This window comes from Carya illinoinensis, chromosome 11 (genome assembly GCF_018687715.1).
Source record: "Carya illinoinensis cultivar Pawnee chromosome 11, C.illinoinensisPawnee_v1, whole genome shotgun sequence".
In the NCBI taxonomy this organism is placed as follows: Eukaryota; Viridiplantae; Streptophyta; class Magnoliopsida; order Fagales; family Juglandaceae; genus Carya; species Carya illinoinensis.
Window position 1 is genome coordinate 17,730,549 of NC_056762.1, and position 23,673 is coordinate 17,754,221.

At 38.7% G+C, this 23,673-nt stretch overlaps 3 protein-coding genes across 3 annotated transcripts; 1 reads left to right on the forward strand and 2 right to left on the reverse strand.

The window, feature by feature from the left end:
- Window positions 1–217: 217 nt before the first annotated feature.
- Window positions 218–834, forward strand: LOC122282161 (histone H2A-like). The gene has a single exon (XM_043094116.1). The coding sequence runs from the start codon at window positions 271–273 to the stop codon at window positions 832–834; it is 564 nt and encodes a 187-aa protein (XP_042950050.1). The 5' UTR covers window positions 218–270.
- A 6,869-nt stretch (window positions 835–7,703) lies between these two features.
- LOC122282275 lies at window positions 7,704–8,459 on the reverse strand. The gene has a single exon (XM_043094226.1). It carries the CDS (start codon window positions 8,457–8,459, stop codon window positions 7,704–7,706), a length of 756 nt encoding a protein of 251 aa, XP_042950160.1.
- Window positions 8,460–19,095: 10,636 nt separating this feature from the next.
- LOC122282780 (photosystem II core complex proteins psbY, chloroplastic) lies at window positions 19,096–19,983 on the reverse strand. The gene has a single exon (XM_043094802.1). It carries the CDS (start codon window positions 19,834–19,836, stop codon window positions 19,225–19,227), a length of 612 nt encoding a protein of 203 aa, XP_042950736.1. The 5' UTR covers window positions 19,837–19,983; the 3' UTR covers window positions 19,096–19,224.
- Window positions 19,984–23,673: the final 3,690 nt, after the last annotated feature.

The window sequence follows — 23,673 nt, forward strand, 5'->3', positions numbered from 1 at the left end:
AGTCTTATGTGTGAGTTGCTTGTGCGTGGATGTAGTCTGTTGGGAAATTTTGATATAAAAAGGACTTTAGACGTGTTGCATGACCATTGGTGGGAGTACTACTTGCCATTCATTAAGTTTGCATATAGTTGGAGTGGTTACTTTGGTATAAAGAATATTTTAGGCATATTGCATGAACACTGGTGGGAGTAGGCCTGTGCAAAATACCCGTTGGGCCGCTTAACCTGCACAACCCGGTTGGGTCGAACCTGCTAAAATCGGGTTAGGTACATGTCGAACCCCGTTGGGTCGAACCCGCTCACACGATATCCATTTTCAGTCCAATTTCTTTTTCTGGTCGTTTCTCGAGAAAATTCTTCTTGCATCAAATTTTTTTGGGTCATGGAAACGGGGGGAAAGGTGAAGAGAGGTGCTGCAGGGAGGAAGGGAGGCGGTCCTGAGAAGAAACCTGTGTCCCGGTCCGTTAAAGCCAGTCTGCAGTTCCCCGTTGGACGAATCGGCTGGTACTTGAAGAAAGGCCGTTACTCTCAGCGTGTGGGCATCGGTGCTCCTGTTTACCTCACCGCTGTACTCGAGTACCTAGCCGCTGAGCTTTTGGAGTTGGCTGGAAATGCCGCAATAGACAACAAGAAGAACAGGATGATCCCAAGGCACGTGCTACTGGCCGTGAGGAATGATGAAGAGCTTGGGAAGCTTCTCGCTGGTGTGACCATTGCGCATGGAGGTGTCCTTCCCAACATCAATCCCGTCCTTCTGCCGAAGAAGCCTAACAAGGTTGCTACCAAAGAGCCCAAGTCTCCATCTAAGGCCACCAAGTCCCCTAAGAAGGCCTGACCCTAAGAAGGCAAGCGATATGGGCAAACTCAATCGCCTGGTTATCCCAAAGTAGCACGCCGAAAACTACTTCCCGCTGGACGACTCCACCAACGAGAAGGGACTCCTTCTCAACTTCGAGGATCGAAACAGGAAATCTGCAAATGAACGTATGGAAAGCAGAGTAAAGAACGGGTTCGACCCGATCCTTATTTTTTTGGTCGGGTCGATCCGCATCCGTGAGGCTTTTCCTGCGGGTCGGCCCAAAATCTGGGCGGGCCGGATTGTTGTGCAGGCCTAGGTGGGAGTATTGTTTCTCATTCATTGAGTTTGCATATAGTTGGAGTGGTCACTTTGGTGTAAAGAAGAGTTTAGGCGTATTGCATGAACACTTTTGAGAGTATTGTTTACCATTCATTGAGGTCACATATAATTGGAGTGGTCATCTTGGTGTAAGGAAGATTTTGAATGTGTTTCAAGAATGTTTGTGGGAATATCATTTTCCTTTCATTGACTTGTTGCATAAACATTTGCGGGAGTATTGTTTGCCCTTGTTAGAGTTTGCATATAATAGGACCATGCATACTACCATTTTTTATTCTCATCTTGAAATTGTATATGGTTTTAATCCCCTTACTCCGTTAGTATTGATGTTTTTGCTTGTTGATAATAGGAATGGCTTGGATAGACATTTTCACATTCTTGAGAAAATTAATGATAATTCATATCAAGTGGATCTTCTAGGTAAGTACCATATTTCTACGACTTTTAATGTTTCTGATATTTTTCCCTTTGATCCAGGTGGAGATTCGAGAACGAATCCTTTTGAGGAGAGGGGGAATGATGGGCCCTAAGGTGGACCAAGTCGTAAAAATCCTTCGCAAGTTTCAGAGGGGGCAATTACAAGATCAAGAACTAGGAAGATCAAGTGGATGGAGGTGCAATCCACTTAAGACGTGTTTAGCAAGAGCCCAACATTGAAGATGGGCTTGAGAGAAGGAGATCCAGTTTTCATCCATGTGATATACACTACAAAAAACATGACTTGGACCTATTGTTATTGAAGGCATTGGACTTATTTATTTCATTAAAAGAGTTTATTTTATTAGTTTAGAATAAGTGGCTTGAGGATGTGATGGGCCCCAAGGCGGACCAAGTCTTACGGATCAATTACAAGATTAAAAGCCATAAAGATCAAAGGACCAAAGCAAGAATTGGTACAATTCAATTGGGATGAAGCTAGCAAGAACCGGACACTCATGATGGGTTTGAAAGAAGGAGAACCAGTTTTGATCCACTTGATCTAAGCTATGGAAGACACGACTTTGGCCTATTGTTATTGAAGGCCTTGGACTTATTCATTTCATTAAAAAAGCTTATTTTGTTAGTTTAGAATGAGTGGGCTTAAGGATGTCAGCCCACACATATGTCTTATTTTTAATGAATTAGGGTTTTTGGTAAGGCCTTGTATTTTGGCCAAGGGCATATTTGAAAAGTTATTATTTTATTTGAACTAGGGTTTTAGATGTTACTGTAGTGCGGCATTGTTCCTTTAGGGTTTTGGGGAATGCTTATTTAAACCACTTGAAGCCTCATTTGAGAGGGTAAGACATTTTTTATTGAATTTTCATTGTGAGTGAGTTTTCTCCTCTTGTTCTTAATTGAACTATTGAACTTATCAAAAGTAAATCACAACCTTTGTGACGTTCCTCCTTGTAATTTGGGTTCTTGAGACGGGATTTCATTGGGTCTAAATTTTAATATAATCTAGATTCTTGAAACGAGATCTCAACGGGTCTAAATTCTCCATCTATAGACTTGATTTTGAAGTTCTTGGGTTTGTTTTTCCAATATTGTTGTTCGGTCTCAAAGCAAGTCGATTGGGGTTCGCATCATTTGATATTCAGAGCAAGGTTTCCAATCAGGTCTGAATCTATCTTTTTATGTATTGTATCGTTAATTCTAGGGCTTCAATGTTCTAGGATTGCCAAAAAAAAAAATACAAAAATTCGTTTTTCCTAGGGCTGCCAAAATTTGCATCATCTAGGGTGTGAAATTTCTAGAGTTTCATTGATTCCCTTCTATTTCTGTGTCAATTTGTATGTGTTTGAATTCAATTGTTTGATTATCACAATTGAATATTCCTGTTTGTAGTTGAATTGTTGAGAAAAGAAAAAAAAAAGGAAAGGAAAGGAAAAGAAAAGAAAATAAACGAAAGGAAAAGAAAAGAAAAGAAAAGAAAAGAAAGGGAAAAAAATTCGAAAAAAAAGGAAAAAAGTTCGAAAAAAAAATGAAGAGAAAGAAAAGGATTTTGGGTAGAGGTTGTTTGAAATACTTTGCCATATGAAATTGAGTGGTTTGGCATTGATTGAGCGTTATCTTTAAAGGGGCTAAATACATCTATCTAGTTGGTATCTTGTCTTATAGTACCCTTCCATTCCAATAATTTCCTTAATTCCCTTGTCGTTTTATTCCTTCCATGTTTCTTTTGTTCTTGTTTCTAGGACCTAATTATTAGTTGGGATAAGACAAGGTTGTATTGTCTTGATTTAGTTCAATTAGTTTTGAAAGAACTTGAGTGGGAAAACTCTTGAGGTAAAAGGCAAGAGAGTGTGAGATCATTATCGGGAAAAAGTCAATTAAGAGTAAAACACGAGTGGAGTGCCATTATTTAAGTGTAAACATGTGAGGGAGAGCGTGTGAGGTCTTGTTCCACTAACATTCTTTTTTGTGCAGCACATACGATACTCATTAAAGTGACTCATAACGGGATGTCAGACAATTCATTCTTTTTGTTGCAGTCCATGCAACAAAAGTTTGAAAGGTTAAATTTGAAGTTGGGGGAAGTGAGGAATAAGATGGAATAACAAGGTGCATTGATTAGAAATTTGCAAAGTGGGAGAGATAGGAGGAGATGTGAGCCTATTATTGAGAATTGGTACAATAAGAATGAAGAGTATGAAGAGTCTCTTGTTGTTAGGCATGCTCCTAATACAAAATTTAAGATGGATGGTATAGAGCAGCAAAGAGAGAACATTTTTCATACTAGATGCCACATCAACAATAAGGTATGTAGTATGATTATTGATGGAGAGAGTTGTACTAATGTTGCTAGCACTACTTTAGTTGAGAAATTGAATTTACCTACTTTGAAACACCCTAAACCATACAAGCTGCAGTGGTTGAATGATTGTGGGGAGGTTAGGATAAATAAGCAAGTGTGAGTTTCTTTTTCAATTGGGTGGTACAAGGATGAGGTACTTTGTGATGTTGTGCCTATGCATGCTGGCCATATTTTGATGGGAAGGCCGTGGCAGTATGATAGGAGAGTGATCTATGATGGGTTTAGAAACATGTACTGTTTTGAAAAGGATGGAAAAAGAATCAAACTTGCTCCTTTAACTCCAACATAGGTCCATGAGGACCAACTGAAATTGAAAAGTGAGGTTGATAAAAAAAAGAAAGAGAGAAAGTGAGATTGATAAAAAAAAAAGAAAGAGTGAAAGTGAGATTGAGAAAAAAAGAAATAGTGAGGCCAAAACCTCAAGAGAAGGAGAGAGTGAAGAAAAAACAGAGAGTGAAAAGAAAATAGAAAGTGAAAAGGAAAAAGAAAGTGAAAAGAAAAATGAGAGTGAAAAAAATAAAGAGACTGAAGAAAAAGAGAGAATGAAAGGAAAAGAGAGAGTGAAAAGAGAAGAGATAGTGCAGAAAATGAGAGGAAAACAAAAAAAAAATGAGTTTTTATACAAGGCAAGTTTTAATACTAACGAACTTAACGTACCTTTGCCTAGTATTGTTGTTTCTTTGTTGCAGGAATATAAGGTCGTGATTCCTAACAGTGTTTAGTGGATTGCCACCTATTAGAGAGATAAAGCAATACATTGATTTTGTGCCAGGTGCGATAATCCGTACCCGACCTTTTTTGAAGAACATGAGTCTTTGATACACTTGAAAGGACAACGTAAGTTGACTAGAATGCATGTCAAGTGTGAGGAATATATTGAGACTTTTTCTCTTGTAATCAAGTACACACACGGTAAGGAAACTTTTGTGGCTTGTGCATTAGCAAGAATGTATGATGATATCGTTATTTTAGATGCAAAGTTATTGAGATTTGAATATGACAAGAAATTGCATGCTAATGATGATGACTTTGCCAGTGTGTATGGAGTACATGAGAAAACATCGTTTGGTAAGTACTATAGACTAGATTGGTATTTGTTTGGAGAGAATAAACTTTGTGAGCCTACTAGTCTTATGCGTAAATTGCTTGTGCATGGATGTGGTTTGTTGGGTCATTTTGGTGTATAAAGGATTTTAGATGTGTTTCATAAATGTTTGTGGGAGTATTACTTTCCATTCATTGAGTTTGCATATAATGGGAGCTATATATTTGGTGTAAAGAAGATTTTTGACGTGTTGCATGAACGTTGGTGGGAGTACCATATACCATTCAATGACTTGTCACATGAACACTTGCGAAAGTATCATATGCCATTTATAGAGTTTGTATATAATAGGACCATGCATACTACTACTTCATATTGTCCTTCTGAAATTGTTTATGGTTTTAATCCATTTATTCCTTTTGATTTAATTCATTTACCTGTTGATGACAGAAGTAGCTTGGATGGACATTTCCAAATTCGTGATAAAATTACGATACTTCATATCTAGTGGATCTTCCAGGTAAGTATCATGTGTTTGCTATTTTCAATGTTACTGATCTTTTTCCCTTTGATCCAGGTGGAGATTCGAGGTCGAATCCTTTTGAGGAGAGGGGGGAATGATGGGCCCCAAGGCGGACCAAGTCTTAAGGATCAATTACAAGATTAAGAGCCATGAAGATCAAGGGAGCAATGCAAAAATTTGTGCAATCCAATTGGGATCAAGCTAGCAAGAGCCCAACACTCATGATGGGCTTGAAAGAAGGAGAACCAGTTTTGATCCACTTGATCCAAGCTATGGAAGACACGACTTGGGCCTATTGTTATTGAAGACAATGGACTTATTTATTTTATTAAAAGGGCTTATTTTATTAGTCAAATGAATTAATCAAGAATAATTGGGCTTGGGGGATGTCCAGCCCACACGTCTTATTTCTAATAAACTAGGGTTTTGGGGAAGGTCTTGTATTTTGGCCAATGGTTTATTTGGAAAGTTATAATTTTATCTCTCACTAGGGTTTTAGAAGTTACTGTAGCGCGGCGTATGGCACTGTTCACGCTACAGTACCCGAGGCATTGTTTACTTAGGGTTTTTGGGGATTGTCTATTTAAACCACTTGTAACCTCATTTGAGAGGCAGACTATATGGAATTGTCATTGAGAGTTGAGTTATCTTCTCTAGTTCTTCTTGAACTTCTGAACTTATCAAAGGTAAATCAAAACCTTTGTGGCATTCTTCCTTTGTAATCTAGGTTCTTGAGACGGGTTTTTCAACGGGTCTAGATTTTGATATAATCTAGGTTCTTTGAATGAGTTCTCATCAAGTCTAGATTCTCTACCCATATACCTGAGTTTGGCTTTCTTGGGGTTGTTTTGCCAGTATTGTTATTGGGTCTCAAAGCAAGTCTATTGGGGTTCACATCATAGGGTTTAAAGAGTGTTATTGTAGCGCTGCACTGTTCACCCTAGGATAATTTTGAGAAAGAGGGTTTTATTTTAACCTAGGGTTTTAATTAGGTTTTAGTATAAATACTCTTTATTGCCTCAATTTGAAAACATGCAAGTTTTTAAAAATTGATGAATTTTATTCATTGTGAATTAAGTTTATCTCCTCTTATTCTTAATTGAACTTTTGAACTTATTAAAGGTAAATCACAACTTTTGTAGTGTTCCTCTTTTGTAATTTGGGTTCTTGAGACAGGTTTTTCAATGGGTCTACATTTTTATATAATCTAGATTCTTGAAATGAGTTCTTCAATGGATTTAGGTTCTTCCATTGACTTGATTTTGAGGTTCTTCCATTGACTTGATTTTGGCTTTCTTGGATAAGTTTTCAAATTGATTGTGGGCTCAAGGGATTTCAATTCCACAAGTTCACATCAGAAAGTGAGGTTGATCAAAAGAGAGAGAGAAAGTGAGATTGATCAAAAAGGAGAAAATAAAAGTGAGGTTGAACAAAAAAGAAAGAGTGTGAGTGAGATTTAGAAAGAAAGAAATAGTGAGACCGAAGGGGGGAGAGAGAGAGAAGAGAGAAAAAAGATGAGGATGAGACTGAAACCTCAAGAAAAAGAGAGTATGAGTTCAAAAACAATTGTGAGGGCAAGAGTTCAAAAAAACATGTTGAAAAAAAAAACAAAGAGTGAAAATAAAAAGGAGACTTAAAAGAAAAGCGAGAATGAAGAAACTGAGAGAAAAACAAATAGAAGAGTGAGTTTTTATGCTAAGATGAATTTTAATACTAATGAACTTAACGAATCTTAGTGTTGTTATCTCTTTGTTGCAGAGATATGAGGTCGTGTTGCCTAGCAATGTTCTCTGTGGATTGTCACTTACTAGAGGAATAAAGCATCTGATGAGTGTGCGAAAGTACACTCTAAATACCCTATTATTGGACTAAAATGCTAAAATGTGAATAGAAATCGTAGGAATTAATGTGTATTCTTTAATTGAATTTCTATTTACGTTGAGATACTCTTAAGCAGTTTTTTTTTATGTTTAATTTCAGAATTTATAAAAGAGCAAGTCAAGCCCAGTCAAATTCAAAGAAGGGCATTCATGGGGTTTGAGAGAAATTTGGAAGAAAAGAAAAAGAAAAAAATCACAAAATGAAACCACAAGAAGTCCAAGTCCGAAATTCGCTAGGAGACAGTCTGGACATACTTTAGTCTTTTAACTGTATCTTTTTTTTTTTGAGAGAAACGTCATACTTTCATATAAAACCCATTAAAAGGGGCCATGATTACATGGTGTACCATAGACCAGTTCAGTCGAGTTCACAGCTAACATTAGAGATTCTTTGGCTAGTACATGAGCACAGTGATTACCACTCCTCCCAACAAAAACCACAGACCAAAGACTAAAACTAGAGAGAATACTCTTAGTGTCAGATAAAAACATGCCCACATTATCGCCGCTGTCTAAAGGGAGATTGAGACCATTAACAACCTGTAAGGAATCCCCTTCAAAGATAACAGAAGTGAGACCCATCTCCTTGGCCAGGGAAACCGCATGAAAAGCACCTATAGCTTCAGCCAGCAGAGGTTCAGGAAAGCAAGAAATGGAGAGCTTTTTGCTGATCATAACATTACCCACTTGGTCTCGAGCCACCAGTCCAATACCAATTCTATTGTTAGGACCATCCACAGCAGCATCCCAGTTAATTTTCGTGACACCTGATGGAGGGGGAGACCACATGGATGCTTGAGAGTGGATCTGAGCCTTTGTCTTCCAGTTCTCTTGGGCAGTCCTATAATCAGTCAATGATTGTGAAGCCTGATTTACTAACAGACTTGGATGCACAAAGGACCCCTCGAAGATCATCTTGTTTCTTCTAGACCAAATGCTCCTGGCTAACACAGAAAACTGTTCCATTAAGCTTTGATCACACTGACTATATAGGCTCTCGAAAAGCTCTTTGAAATTGGCTTTCCTTAAAGAACTTTTTTGAAACACTATATGGCCTTGACTCCCTCCATACATCCATAGCAGAAGTACATTCCCACAGTGCATGAGTTGTGGATTCCTATTCCCTACGACAGATGGGGCATATAGGGGAGTCTACTATCTTCCTCTTAGATAGGTTGAGCATGGTTGGAAGAGATTCCAGGCAGGCCCTCCAGATGAAAATCTTAGTTGCATTAGGGATCTGCAGCTTCCAGCATCCTGTCCAAACTTCCTTGTTCTGTATTCCTCTAGAGGATTGACCCTTAAGTTGTTCCATGGACTCTTTCTGCAAATGATAGGCAGACTTGACTGAGAAAGATCCATCTTTGGTGCCCAACCAAATGAGTCTGTCGTTGGCACCAGAAAAACTGATAGGAATTCTTTGAATTAAAGAAGCTGTATCAGGCCCAAAAAGAGCTGTGGTTAGACCTCTATCCCATTGTTTTGTCTCATTATTAATGAGTCTTGCCACCACTTCATTCTCAGGAAATAGATGGACAGGGCTTTGGATTTTGTAACTAGAAGGTTGGGGCAACCATCTATCTTTCCAGATTTTGGTTCCTAGACCATTACCTATGCGCCATAGTGACCCTTTTTCAACCAAACCTCTTGCAGCCTGAATGCTTCTCCATAAGAAAGATGGTCTAGAGCCCAACTTGGCTTGAAAGAAATCCACATTTGGGAAGTATTTCAGCTTGAGGACTTGAGCAGCTATAGAGTCAAGATATTGAAGAAGTCTCCACCCCTGCTTGGCCAGTAGAGCCAAATTAAAGCTCTCAAGGTCTCTATAACCCAGACCTCCTCTAGTTTTCGATCTACCCATCTGTCCCCAAGACACCCAATGCACCTTTTTTTTCATTTTGGAGATGACCCCACCAAAACTGGTTCATAACTTTGTTGATCTCACCTAGAAGGGATTTGGGGAGTTTAAAAACTCCCATGCAGTAGGTAGGGAGGGCTTGAACCACTGCCTTGAGGAGAATATCCTTCCCTGCCTGGGATAGAAATTTGTTTTTCCAGTTACTGACTTTTCCCCTGACTCTATCTAGTATGCCCTTGAAAGCAGCATATTTAGATCTGCCTATGAGATTTGGGAGACCCAAATACCTTTCATAACAAGAGGAGGCTCTTGTTTGAGCAAGACTCAAGATGTACTCCCTAGTTGCTGGTCTTGTATTAGGACTAAAATAGATCGAGGTTTTAGACTTGTTGAGCTTCTGACCTGAGGCCTCCTCATAGAGATTTAGAATAACCTGGATTGAAGCCCATTCTCTTGCATTTGCTCGACAGAATAGGAGGCTATCATCAGCAAACAAAAGGTGGTTAATGCTAAGCCTCCCCCTGCAGATAGGAAAGCCCTGGATGAGCTTGGTGGTTTCAGCATGGTTCAGAAGGCTGCTAAGGACCTCAGCTACCAGAATGAAAAGGTAGGGAGAAAGGGGGTCCCCTTGTCGAATCCCTCTTGATGGAGAGAAATTGCCTTGAGGTTTCCCATTAATAAGTGTGGAGTAGGAGATTGTAGTTACACACTGCATTGTCAGAAATATCCATCTTCTGTTGAAACCCATTTTAGCCATGACCTTTGCCAAAAACTCCCATTCCACCCTATCGAAGGCCTTGCTCAGGTCTAGTTTTATGGCCATGTAACCTTGTTGCCCTTTGCCTTTGATGGACATGGAGTGCAAAGTTTCAAAAGCCACAATAACATTATCCTGAATCATCCTCCCCTGAATAAAAGCACTTTGAGTGGGAGCAATGATCGAAGGAAGGATCAACTTCAGTCTATTAGAAAGAGTTTTAGAGACCACTTTGTAAATGACATTGCAAAGAGATATTGGTCTGAAGTCCATAATTGTTTGAGGGTTTTTAACTTTCGGGATTAAAACAATATATGTTTCATTTATGTGTGAAATTTCCCCATTCCCATTTAGGATATCCAACACTGCTTTAGTGACCTCTTCTCCTACAACATCCCAGTGAGATTGGTAAAATAATGCAGGAAAACCATCTGGACCAGGGGCACCCATGGGGTTCATTTGGAAGAGGGCAGACTTTACCTCCTCAGCTGTGAACTGTTTGGTCAGGTTGGAGTTCATCTCACTATTAACTCGGTGATGTACTTGGTTCAAACAGACATCAATGCTGTTTGGAGATGCTGAAGAAAAGAGCTCCTGGAAATAAGTGGTAAACATAGAGGAAATCTCACCTATGTCAGTTGTGATAAGGCCATCATTTCTTACAAGCTTCTGAATGCTATTGTTTTTCCTCCTCTGATTAGCGCACTTGTGGAAGTAATTTGAGTTCCTATCCCCGTCTTTAAGCCACATCTGTTTAGCTCTTTGCTTCCATTTCAGATTTTCTTCTTCAAGGGCTTTATCAATCTCCTTGTGAAGAGCCTTAACTTCAGCTGTTCTTGAACCAGTGTTAGAGTCTTGCATTTCCAGGAGCCTGTTCAATTGAGCTTGGATATCCCTCTTATGTTTCCATAAGGTTGAGCTCCAGTTTTTTAGGGAGGCCTTACATCTGTTGAGCTTCCTCAGGACTGAGTGGATATTATAAACTTGTTGAGAATCCTGATGGGACCAGCAGGATTTAATAATGCTATTGCATGCTTCATGAAGATTCCATCTTGCCTCAAATCTGAAAATTTTCTTTCTTGTAGGAACTAAATACAGCTCCCTTCTTCCTCTTTTGTTTGCAGATATCAATAAAGGGCAGTGGTCAGATGTTTGGGCAGCAAGAACATTGAAATTGTTTTCATTAAACATACTAGTCCATAGCATGTTTCCCAATGCTCGATCCAGTCTTTCTTTAGTGAAATGTGTTCCCATTCTATTATTGCACCAAGTGAATTTGGGTCCTACAAAGCCTAGGTCGCTCAGGCCACACCATTCCATGGATATTCTAAAGGCTTCCATCTGAGAGTAAGGTCTGTTAGCTCCTCCAACCTTTTCATGATTATGCAAGATTTCATTGAAGTCTCCAAAGCACAGCCACGGTATGTTCTCTGCAGGTTTAATCAGTTTCATCAGGTTCCAACTATCCCCCTTTCTAGCTGATTCAGGGAAGCCATAAAAGCCAGTGAGAAGGATCTGTTGACATTCCTCTGCTAATCTGAGTACCATAGAGATATGGTTTTGTGAGTAGTTTTCTAGTGTTAGATCTAATGTGTCCTTCCACAGAAAAGCTAACCCGCCACTAGGCCCTCTACTGTCAACCACAAAGCTGTTCTCAAAATGCAACATGTTCCTTACTACCTCAGCCCTTTTCCTACCACACTTGGTCTCCACAAGGAAAATAAAATGGGGGCACTTTGTCCTCACAAGGAGGTCTAGCTCTCGAACTGTACGGGGGTTCCTAAGCCCCCTACAGTTCCAGCTAAGGCCTATCATGGCTGTGGGTGGGGCTGCCCAGCAGCCTCCACCATCTTATGATTGGAGCTGTTTTCATACTTGTCATTAGTATCTTTAGCTTTTTTCGCAGGTTTTGATAAGTCTAGTTGAGAGGTCATACCTCTTTTCTTGCTTCCTCTGCCTTTAGAGACCGTGTCCCTAGGATTAGGTAGTGTAACCTCCCTGGCCTTCCTTTTCCATGTTGTCCCTTTTTGCCTAGTCACCACCCCCACAATACTGGGCAATACCAATTCTTTGTTGACATTGGCTTGGGACATCTCCCTTCCCAAGTCTGATGGAGATTTGCAGAGGTCATAATGATGCATCTGGTTAGAGGTAATCTCTTCCTTTTCGGCTGAGATTGGTAGCTTAATGGGCCGGTGGATTGGAGTATAAGCCTCAGTCATAGGATCTATAAGTGATACAGTATTTTGGGTAGACTCAGTTTTAGTTTTAGCAATTCCCTCTTTAGATTGAGGGTCAGATGAGGTCCTGGATACCTCTTCTCCCTCCTTATCATCAACATTTGGTTCACATTCATTATCCTTAGTAGTCTCATGTTTCTGCCTGTTCTGTTGGTTCTAAGAGCCAGGGTTGCCCCCATATGGTCGACTGTCAAAAATCTTTGAGTTCATCGGTTGAGCCCTGAGCCAGGGGCCAAATTGCAAAGTTTTAGTTCCATCCACAGAAGAATGTACCCTCTGTTGATTGCAGTTTTTTCCTTTATGAGCAATGATGCCACAATGAAAACAGTAGGCCTGAAGTCTCTTGTACTTAATGGAAACCCAGTGTTTCATGTTATTCACTTCCACCCATTTTCCACGTAAAAGTGATTTGTGTAGGTCTACTACCACTCTTATCCTCATACTCTTGCCCCAAGCAGCACCATCCGAATCAGCATCCACCCTTATAACTGATTGAGCTGAAATATTGCATGTTTTAGCTATTTAAAACCAATGTATTTTAAATTCTTCGTGACACTATTATTGGTTTTAGATAAAAAAAATGATTAATAAGCATAAATACGAGTTGTGAATTTTAATTGATTGATATCATGTTTATGCTTAATTATGATTTAATGAGACAATATTTCCTCACATATATAGTCTGTTTTTGATAATTTATTTATTTTGAGTGCTATTTCTTTCTTCTTATTTTCAGTTTAAATAAAATTCAAAAGAGATCCGGTTGGAACTTATGATAAAAAATGCATACTAATTGAGAGGAAGCTTGGCAGCTGAAAAAGCACAAAATGAAGAATCAATGGTTATTTTCTCCCTTTGATCATTCAAGATGCATGTGACTCATGGTTGAACAAAACTCACGGATTGAAATTTTGGTGGTGCAAAGATTGTGTATATTCGGTGCATGATCTGCTAGAATTGTGCTGGAAAGAGAAGTTGAAAGAAGAAAGGCTGTGGAATAAAATGTGAAATTAAATGATTCTTCAAGATCCACGATGTTCGGCTATTGATTTTTCTGCTATAAAAAGAAAGGACGACAAGAAAGAAACATGGGGTCGGTGAGAGTGGCTTGAGAGGAAAGTATGTGAAAAGAAAGGAGGGAGAGGTTACGTGGGAGATGGAGGTGGAAAGCAATTGATGTGGGTTAGCTGAAGTGCAGGAGAGAGTATAGACGTGTTGATTGATTAGTGTCGGTTTCATCCAAGTCGTGATTGAAGAAAGGGATGGAGACAAGGAGGTGTAGAGTGAAAGGGATAGGTGCAGAATTTTCGTGAGATAGGAATTGAGAGAGAGAAGGAGCTAAGATGAAGGAGAGTGGGTGAGCAAAACCAATGGTGCTGGAATTTTAAAGTATTAATCTGATTACATAATGAGGCATATGTATATATATATAATGCTGGACGACAAAGAGATAGAAAAGGGAAGAAAGCATGGGCAGACACATGGGGACACGGAAAGAGAGAGAAGTGAAAGCAACCGGTGTAGAGTGAAAGGTGAGAGAATTGGAGGGAGGAATCGGTGAGAAATTTACGTAAGAGATATAGGAAAGGGTGAGAAAAAGTGAGTAGAGAGGGAGAGTAATGAGTGGAAGGGAATTGTGTTAGCTGAACGTGGGCCCCTCATTAAAGAATCATTAAAGAAAAGAAGGTGAGATATTGGTTGATAGCCGAGTTGAAGGAGTGAAATGCTGAAAGTGAAAGAAAGCATCAATGCATGAATATAGGGAGAGATTGAAGGAGTGATGTGTGGGGTCGGTTTGGTAGAGAAAGAAAGTGCCGATTGGTTTAAGAAAGGAAAGAAAGGAGGAGATAGAATCCTTCTAGCTGGAGAAGGGAACGTGGAACCGGAATTGAGGAAATTGATTGATTCTTCAAGAGGCAGCTAGTGGAGTAGTTGGCTGGGATTAATTATTCAATGCATGATTTGAGAGGGACCAACCGGTGGATGCAAGATTAGAGAAAACAACCAATCAAATGATTCTTCAAGAGGCAAGTGGATGTTTCGGCTCTTGAATTTTTTTTCTATAAATTGAGACCGGTTGAGGAGTTAAGGGACAACACATTTGAGAGAGAAGTGGGGGAAGAGACAAGTAGGGAGAGAAGGCTGAAATACCACTCATGTTCGGCATTTTTTTGGCTGAAATCTTTAGTTTTTGTTCGGCAGTTTTTTTTGTTGCAATGCTTTGTTGTTTTAGAGTTTTTATTAAGTGTATTAATATTTGTTCTAGAATTGTATTTCATTAAGTATAATACCTTAATTTCCATTAAGTTACTAGTTTGTTTCATACAATAAAAGGAATTGTTTTAGAAGTTCTAAATTAATTGTGTTACTTTAATTTATTGCAAGAAAGATTTGATTTTAAGCTTTTGTTTTTGTTTTTGATTTTTCTGAATATCATACGTGAAGAGTAGAGGAATTGTTATAGAGTTTTTATTAAAGGTTTAGAGATTAATTTTCAAGAGTGATACGTAAGAAATTGTTCCTTTTCGTTTCGAATTTCAATCGAATCGTGAAAGGACGTTTTCGTTTAGATTTTTCATTCCCTATTTTATTTAACTTCAGTTTAAAGTTTATAGAATACTTTTGAGTTTCTGTTTACTTATTTCGTGTTATTTATTTTTCTTACTTCTTTAAGTTTTCATTTAATAGTGATTACAACTGTTATGTGTTATTTTGAGAATTCGTGATTTAATTACAAAGATGAATTCTAAAATCTTGGTTTTGGGTATTTTAAATTTTCCGTTCATGTTTTGTCAATTACTTTCTAATTTAGTTTAATGCTTAATTTAGTTTTATTAATTTCTGAGTTTAATTTATTAGTCTTTTACATTCCAATCCAACAAACAAAAAATTCAAAAGATATGAATCTAGTCCATGACTAGTACCCTTTTCCATCCATTGCATATACCATCATTTTATTTTCTCTTTGTGAAGTTTTTCACAATTTTTTAACAAGTTTAATTTTAAGCAACTTTTCCCTGAGGAGACGATCTAGGAATTTATTCCTAATTATTACACGACATCCTCCTGCACTTGGGATAGCATTAGTGCTACTCATTTTTGAGTGAGTCAATAACATGACCCACCGATGAGCCCACATTTCTGCCTACCTCCTCTGTCATTGCTCCCCATGGCAAGCCGTGCAACTGTACCCAGAATGGTTCAAATTGGAAATGGATTGCGCTTAGAGATACATTTTCATCAACCTCTAGGAAGGACACCAAGTTTCGATCAAAAAACCAGGGGCGACCTCCTAAGACTTTTTCTTTGTCTCCAAGAAATTGGAATTCGATGAGGAACTGGAAGTCCCCTAGCTCTTTAAATTTTACCCAACCCTCCAATCTCCAAACTTGAGACATTGTAACTCTGAATGCTTCGTTACTTAAACCTCTTTCCATCATCACTCCCCCTACAATACAGTGTTTTCTACGTAAGTTGCCGTCGTCTGACCTAACCGTAGAGATTTTTAGAACTTCACTTTCTGTCGAAGACAGGTTAAGTCTTTCCCATCTCTTTGCAAGGTCTTCTTCCTCCATTGTGGCTATCAAGCGGGGATAAGGATCTTGAGAGGGCGAACTCCCGCCAAGGATAAACCTGTGAAAGGACAAACTCCCGCCAAGGGAGACGACACCACCCTGTAAGGACAGGAGGACTATACCTTACTCTGACTTAGTCGACAGAGAGAGAGAGAGAGAGAGAGAGAGAGAGAGAGAGAGAGAGAGAGAGAGAGAAGGACCCACAAATATGAAAACTTTAACTGTATCTTTTTACTCACATATCGATTGATGCGATTCTTTATGAATTGGAAAGCTATCTTCAAGGAACTTTGTCTCTAATAAGGATTTCCAAATTCGAACTCCTGAAGGTCGTACGTGACTGACAAGATAAGTCCTAAAATTTAGGCGATTTTTTTTTATGCGGAAATTAAGAGGACATTAGGGTTTCTTTCCTACCCTATATAAGTATATCATTAGCACGAAATGGAAGGGAGGAGGCACAAGAGGCAGATTTGAAGAGAGGAGAAAATCACTTCCATGGCCACCATTCACCTCAGTTTTCTATGGAGATTTTTGTTGTCCAGTATATTTATGGGTAACTAAATTCTCAAGTAGGGTTAGGGATGAACTTGCACATTAGATGGTATTTATAATTTATTTTTAATTCATGTATTTGATTTTCAATTGCTAAAACTCTTTTATTTTATCATTCTCAATTCATCATTGATGTTTTCTTCTCCGAATAATCATAGAATTTATTCTGTTTATGGATTCAGTCATGCCTTTTCTATTGAATGGATTAGTTCTTTGATTATGTTTGGATCAATTATTTATCTATATTGATTTAGTTTTTTTGCTGCAATATCGCTCCCTGAGTATATTGTTGTCTTTGGATTTTCTCAATAGGGGTAGTAATTTACGTATTTTAAAAGTGGTGAATGTTTTTTCAAATGGTTAAATTTGATTTAATTTTGGTTTATAAATCTATACCTTCCGATTGGAAATTTTGTAAATTGAGTTCCTAATCAAGTTATCCAATGAATTAAGAATAATTAAAATACCAGATTTGTGCAAGAGATTCCCGATGCTCTACTGTTCGTCAAATTTGCGTATTTTTTCCGTTAATCACATTGCTTCACTTAAATTTACATTTAAAATTAATCTTTATTCTCCATTACTTATTTAATATTTTTCTTTAGTTTTTTTGTTCCTCTTGCTTTTCTTTTAATTTGTCTTCTTGTGGAATCGACACCCCAAAGCTGTGCTATAACTACCGCATTATTTTTTGGGCGTAAACAGCATCAAATTGATTTTGTGATAGCATTCTAGAATTGGCGACATTACCTTTGGCCAAAAGAATTTGTCCTGCATACTAAACATAAGTCTTTGATGCACTTGAAGGAATAAGGTAAGTTGTTTACTAGAATGCATGTTGAGTGGGAGGACTGTATTGAGATTTTTTCTCATATAATCAAATACAGATATGGTGAGGAAAATTTTATGATTAATGCATTAGCAAGAAGGTACGAGCTTATCTTTATTTTAGACGCAAAGTTATTGAGATTTGAATATGAAAATAATTACATGGTAATGATGATGACTTTGCTAGTGTATATGGAGTATGTGAGAAGGCATCGTTTGGTAAGTGTTATAGATTAGATTGATAATTGTTTATAGAAAATAGACTTTGTGAGCCTACTGGTCTTATGCATTAGTTGCTTGTGCATGGATATAGTTTGTTGGAACATTTTGGTGTAAAGATGACTTTAGACATGTTGCATTACCATTGGTGGGAGTATTGTTTCCCATTTATTGAATTTGCATATAGTTGGAATGGTCACTTTAGTATAAAGAAGATTTTAGGGCGTATTGCATGAACACTTTTGGGAGTATGGTTTGCTATTAATTGAGGTTGCATATAATTGGAATGATCATTTTAATGTAAGGAAGACTTTAAATGTGTTTTATGAACGTTTGTGGGAGTATTATTTGCCATTTACAAAGTTTGCATATAATAGGACCATGCATACTACTACTTCATATTCTCACTTTAAAGTTGTTCGTGGTTTTAATTTACTTACTCCTTTAATTTTGATGCTTTTGCTTGTTGATTACAAGAATAGCTTGGATAGACCTTGTCAAATTCTTGAGAAAATTTATGATACTTTATATCTAGTAGATCTTCCAGGTAAGTATCATGTGTCTGTTATTTTCAATATTGCTAATCTTTTTCCCTTTGGTGCAGGTGGAGATTCGAGATCGAATCCTTTTGAGGAGAGGAGGAATGATAGGCTCCAAGGTGGATCAAGTCTTAAAGATCCATTGCAACTTCAAAATGAAGCAATCACAAGATCGAGAGCTAAGAAGAGTAATAAAGCAATTGGATTGGTGTAATCTGAGACGTGTCTAGCAAGAGCCTAACATTCAAAATGGGCTTGAAGGATGAAGAAACAGTTTTGATTCATTTGATATAAGTTCTGGAAGATGGCAACAACATGACTTAAAGGCTTTGGACACTTTGAGGCTTTAAACTTGTTTAATTCATTTAAATGACTTATTTTATTAGTTTAGTTTAGAATAACTGAGTTTATTATGAGAAGGCTTTAAGGACATGTTGAAAAATTTATTATTTTGTTGAACTAAAGTGGTTTTAAGATGGTTACTGTAGTGTGGAACTATTCACTTAGGGATATTTTTGGAAGATGTGACCTTATTTTGGCTTAGGGTTAGTTTTGTTGGGGAGTATTTAAACATCTTTGACTGCCCACTTCAAGTTTAGACAATATTGAATTTTCATTGTGAGTTGAGTTTACTCATCTGGTTTTTTTATTGAACTTTTAAACTTATCAGATGTAAATCACAACATTTGTGATGTTCTTCCATATAATTTGAGTTCTTGAGACAGATTCTTCAACGGGTCTAAATTTTAATATAATCTAATGTTCTTGAAACGAGTTCCTCAACAGATCTAGATTTTTTAATCCATTAATTTGATTTTAACTTTTTGAATAAGTTTTTAAATTAATTGTGAGTTCAAGAGATTTCAATTTCGCGGATTCATATCATTAACCAACTATTAAAAAAAAATCATTCCCCTTGCATCATTCTTAAATTTTAAAAAACTTCACCCTATTTTTTCCCTGAGCAAGAAATTTACACGCAGTTTAGAATCCCTTTCATCTTTGAATTTCCCATCAACACAAAAGCTTATTGGCTATATGTACATTGCATTTGCATCGATCTACTACTCTTACCAGACCTACAGAGTAACCACGAGGATATGACAGATGCAACCACAGCATGTAGCTAGAGACCAACGAAATAAAAAGCGATGGAGTTGCTTAATTAAAAAAACGAAGAAGAAACAAAGAGACAAAAAAGTTCATTCAACAAAAGGGACAATTACAAGTTATTTGCACCATTACTACCCACAAAATCATTATATTAATCACTCAGACCTCATCTTGTTGATCTGGTTCAAGGCTGGTTGAAGAATATTGTAGATGACCCAGAGAATAGCCGGAGCAACAACGATCAGAAGAAGCTGTCCTCTGCTGTCGCTCGTGGGTGCTGCCTCAGCAATCATAGCAATTTCACCGGCTGATGCATGGGGTGTTGACATGAACCCAGATGCGGCCAACCCTCCGAGCCCGAGCCCGAGCCCGACGATGAGCCCCTGGTTGCTGCGCATACGGTTGATTTGGTTAAGCGCTGGTTGTAGGATGTTGAAGAGCACCCACGCCACTGCTGGAACAATGGGCAGCAACAGTGCTATCCCACGGTTGTCGCCCTCGGCTATGTCAGCAATTTGTTGGGCAGCCATGGCTGTGTCACAAGAGCTTAGGGTTGAAAAGATGGCTCCAGCAATGGCAGAACTTGTTAAAGAAGTTGAGAAGTTGAGACTTTCAACAGATTTAGAGGTAAGGCCCTTTGTGAGGTTTTGAATGGAGAGGAGGGTGTTGGGTTTTGTGTAGGAGGCTGGTTTGGTTGGGTTGGCAGCCATTTTGTTGGAGCTGGTGATCAAGCATTTTGCATTGAGCATGGCCATTGTTGCTGCCATTGATGTTTGATCTGGTTGGCTTTAGTTTCCCCGATCTTGAGGGAGTAAAGTAAATGGAGAGGACTGGGATGGCTGAGAAAAACTCAAAGTTCAGAAGAAAGAGAGAAGGGATTCCAAGGGTTGGCTGTGAGGAGAAAGTACTAGAATATAGACGTGGAACCCAGTTTAGGATGTGAGGTCCAATAGAATTGTGGATTACAGATTTGCTTCTTATCCAAAGAGTGTGACCGAGAGTTATGGACCTTTCGTTTCATACCCACCCAGTTTTCTTATCACTTTCATGTGACCAAAATACTAAACTTTTCCTCAAAAAAATGATCTTTTCAGATAATTTAATGGGTGGCCAAGACCACTAATTAAGTTATAGAAAATGGAATCTAAATCCAAAGAAAAAAGATACTTTTGAAGTTAGATAAATTTGGGTGTGATCGGCATCCTCTTGATTTATTAGGATAATATTTTTTTAGATGTATTATTGCTTTCAATCTCAATCGTCGGCTTTCAAATTCAATAATAAACGTCCTTGACATCAATATTTATCACTTTGAAATTTAAAACTTTATTTCCAATAAAAGAATTTCAAAACTTTATAAAAAACCAGATGGGTCTAGTCCCAATTAACACTTAGATGTGTTCCAAATAAAAATATCAGAACTGCTTCTAAGCGGTCGGGTTGTTATATGAAGTAGAGCAGCCCTGTTATCAACTGCTGCCACATCAAAAATCACACAATAATTTCAATACTCTCAATGACATAGAATAGATCATTTGCAAGACATGGATGTCACCCATGGGCCCCTCCCTTGCATCTTTTCTTCTTTCCTCTTCCACTGATCACAAACCCACCATCCATTTGCACCGATTTCACCTCCTCGAACTGTAATAAAAAATTAATAAAAATCCCTTCACTAGTGAGCTACCTGAACTGCGAAACCCCTTTCCCCTGTGAAACCCCTTTCCCCTATGAAACCCCTTCCCTAGTATTTTAAAAATTGACTTTCGTCAAACAGTTAGGAGACTTAAACAAGTTTCATAAAAAACACTGGCCGAAGTATTCAAACACTGACTTTCATATTTATACATGCAATGTAAACAAGTCATAAGTATTCAAAGACCAAAGAGAACCTTTCTAAATAGATATCAGAAATCGAAAGCAAATATAGAGGCAAAGAAAACGTTATGATCAGTTGAAAACAAACTCAAGAAACTTTGAGTTTCTACGAAGGATGGCGACACATGCGAGAGTCGCCCACCATCGTTCACATCTTTCGTATAGTTTCTGGACCCTTCCAATCAATATAGCTTTCTTTTTCCTTCTTTTGCAATTTCTCTCAGTACAACCGAAATTCCATGGATGTGTATAGTTTGTGGACCCTTCGAATCGGTATTGCAATACCCTCGAACTCCTTCAAATTGGTCGAGCTCCGTCGCAGCTCGATGGCATGGTTCGTTGAAGAGGAACCATGAGGTCCATCGGCTCTGTGTTTTTTGCACTTTCATTGTGATGGGTGATTTGGTCGAAGACAAATGAGGGCACGGGAGGGCTGTGATGAGTTGTTGATGTGATGCCTCCACTTCCCCATGCACGGACACAGGAAAATCGAGACGTCCTGGTAATGACATCACGGGTCACCACCCTATCAACGAGTGCTAAGTGTATGTATAAGCAACAAATGTGCACGAAGAAACACGTAGCGGATAAGCAAAGTCAATAACTAAGTACCAGAATTTTCTTAGTTTAATACAAAGCTTTTTACAACATACATAAATAAATATTATAAAACACAAATATAGTTTTAAACCAAATAACAAAACTTAACTTCAGCACCCCGGCGGAGCCGCATCCTCGGGCTCAGCCTCCTCCTCCTCATCCTCGATCTCTGCACCAAAATCTACGGTACCAAAAATAGTGCCGCAAGTAAGTAAAATCCAAACACCACCAGATAGAAACATATAGAACTCAAACAATATGTATGAAAGGATGTCAATGCACAAAACCCATAAAATCATATTTTTTCCACGCACACCAAAAATTCCATTTGGCTCAAAAACATAACCTTTCCAAATATCACGCCAAAAGTCACATTTGGCCCATATCAAACTCAAACCGTTAACCAATTAATCCGTATGCACCATGACCTCCCCTAGGGGTCATCCGCACACCCTGGCTCCAGTGCCACACCGTAGGTAACGATCACGCATATGACACCTAAACGAGCGATACCCAGTTCCGCGCCCCGCGCGTTCGTAGCCAAGCATCCTCTAGCCCTCGCCAGCGAAGGGCCACGGAGTCGGTGCGTAGAGCGATGCCTGGTTCCGCGCCCGGCGCGTTCGTAGCCAAGCATCCTCTAGCCCCCGCTCCCGTCGTAGCCCCGCGACAACTCAGGCGACGTCACTAAGTTTATTACGCTCCCGAGTGACCAGAGGAGCTCCACTGGGATAATACCTCATCCCGGCTTGGGGTCGTGATACACACGCACCCGAAAATCCACTTACGCCAATAAAACAGGATTTTCTCAAATTAAATAAAACGCACGTGCATGCACCATGTAAATGCAATTTCAATGCACAAAACGATCAACCAACCATAAATCAATAAATCAAGCAACTCCGTCTTCCATCCATCCGACCCCCGAACTCCTCGGACTCAGTTCGGAATCAGCCAACCAACAACAAATAATTATTGAATGAGCAAAATATATTTAAATCTAAAAGTAGGGTTTGGAAAATACTTATAGCGCTATACGATATTTTTCGAAAGCTCGCGGCGTTGCAAACGGCGGAGGAAAAGCAACGTAATAGTGTAATTTTACACTGTGGCCGTGGGTAATAAATTACCCACTTTCGAACGGGGACGAACCAAGGCACAAAATTGATAGGGAATGGTCTTGAGATGTTTATGAAGTTAAAGGACGTGGAGTTTGGTCGTGGGTGGCGACGAAAATGGTGGTTGAAGGACTGAAATACTCAAATCGGAAACTAGCTCGTGGGAGCTGTTCCGGCGACGGAATGAGGCCGGAAATGGGTGGGTTAGGACGGCAATGAGTCGGTGATGAAGTGGTGAAGAGGTTGTGGCCGGAGGTGGAGCGACGGCGGCAAATCGGAGCAAAAGCCGCTCGGCTTGAAGGTGGATTTCCGGCTAAGATGGGGCCAAGATTTTGTGGGGAGGTGCGCAGGCAGGAGGGGAGTCAGGTGGGAGGGGCGGTGGCTGGCGGTAGGTCTGGGCGGCTGGCCGGACAGCATGAGGGAGAGGAGAGAGAGAAAGAGAAACACACGGGGGAGAGGGAAAGCACGGGGAGAAGGAAAAAAAAGAAAGAAAAAAAAAAGAAAGAAAGAAAAGAGAAGAAAGAGAAAGGAAAAAGAGAAAAGAAAAGATGAAGGAAAATAAATGAGGTCCAATCCTCACCTCTGGAGTCCAAAAACTGCTCCAACGAAAACAACTTTAAAAGCAATAAAACCAAGAAAATATTTTAAACATAACGTAAAGCTAAAATATAATAAATAACTAGTAAAAACTAACTACTTAATTTTAAAACCAAAGACAAGCTAAAATAAATTAAACAGCAATTTAAACTCAACAGCAATTTAAAATCCACTAAAAATCTGATAATTTAAAATAAAAGAACTATTATTTTAATTAAATTAAAATATTCCTTCAGTGAAAATACACGTAAAAACGGGGTGTCACATCCTCCCCCCCTTAAAATAAATTTAGTCCTCGAAATTTGTGAGATCAAACATCAGCGCCAAGCAGGATATAATATACAACTCAGATTATACTTGAGAAAATCATACCATCAACCATTTCCACACAAGTATGAATAAAGCTCTCTCCAA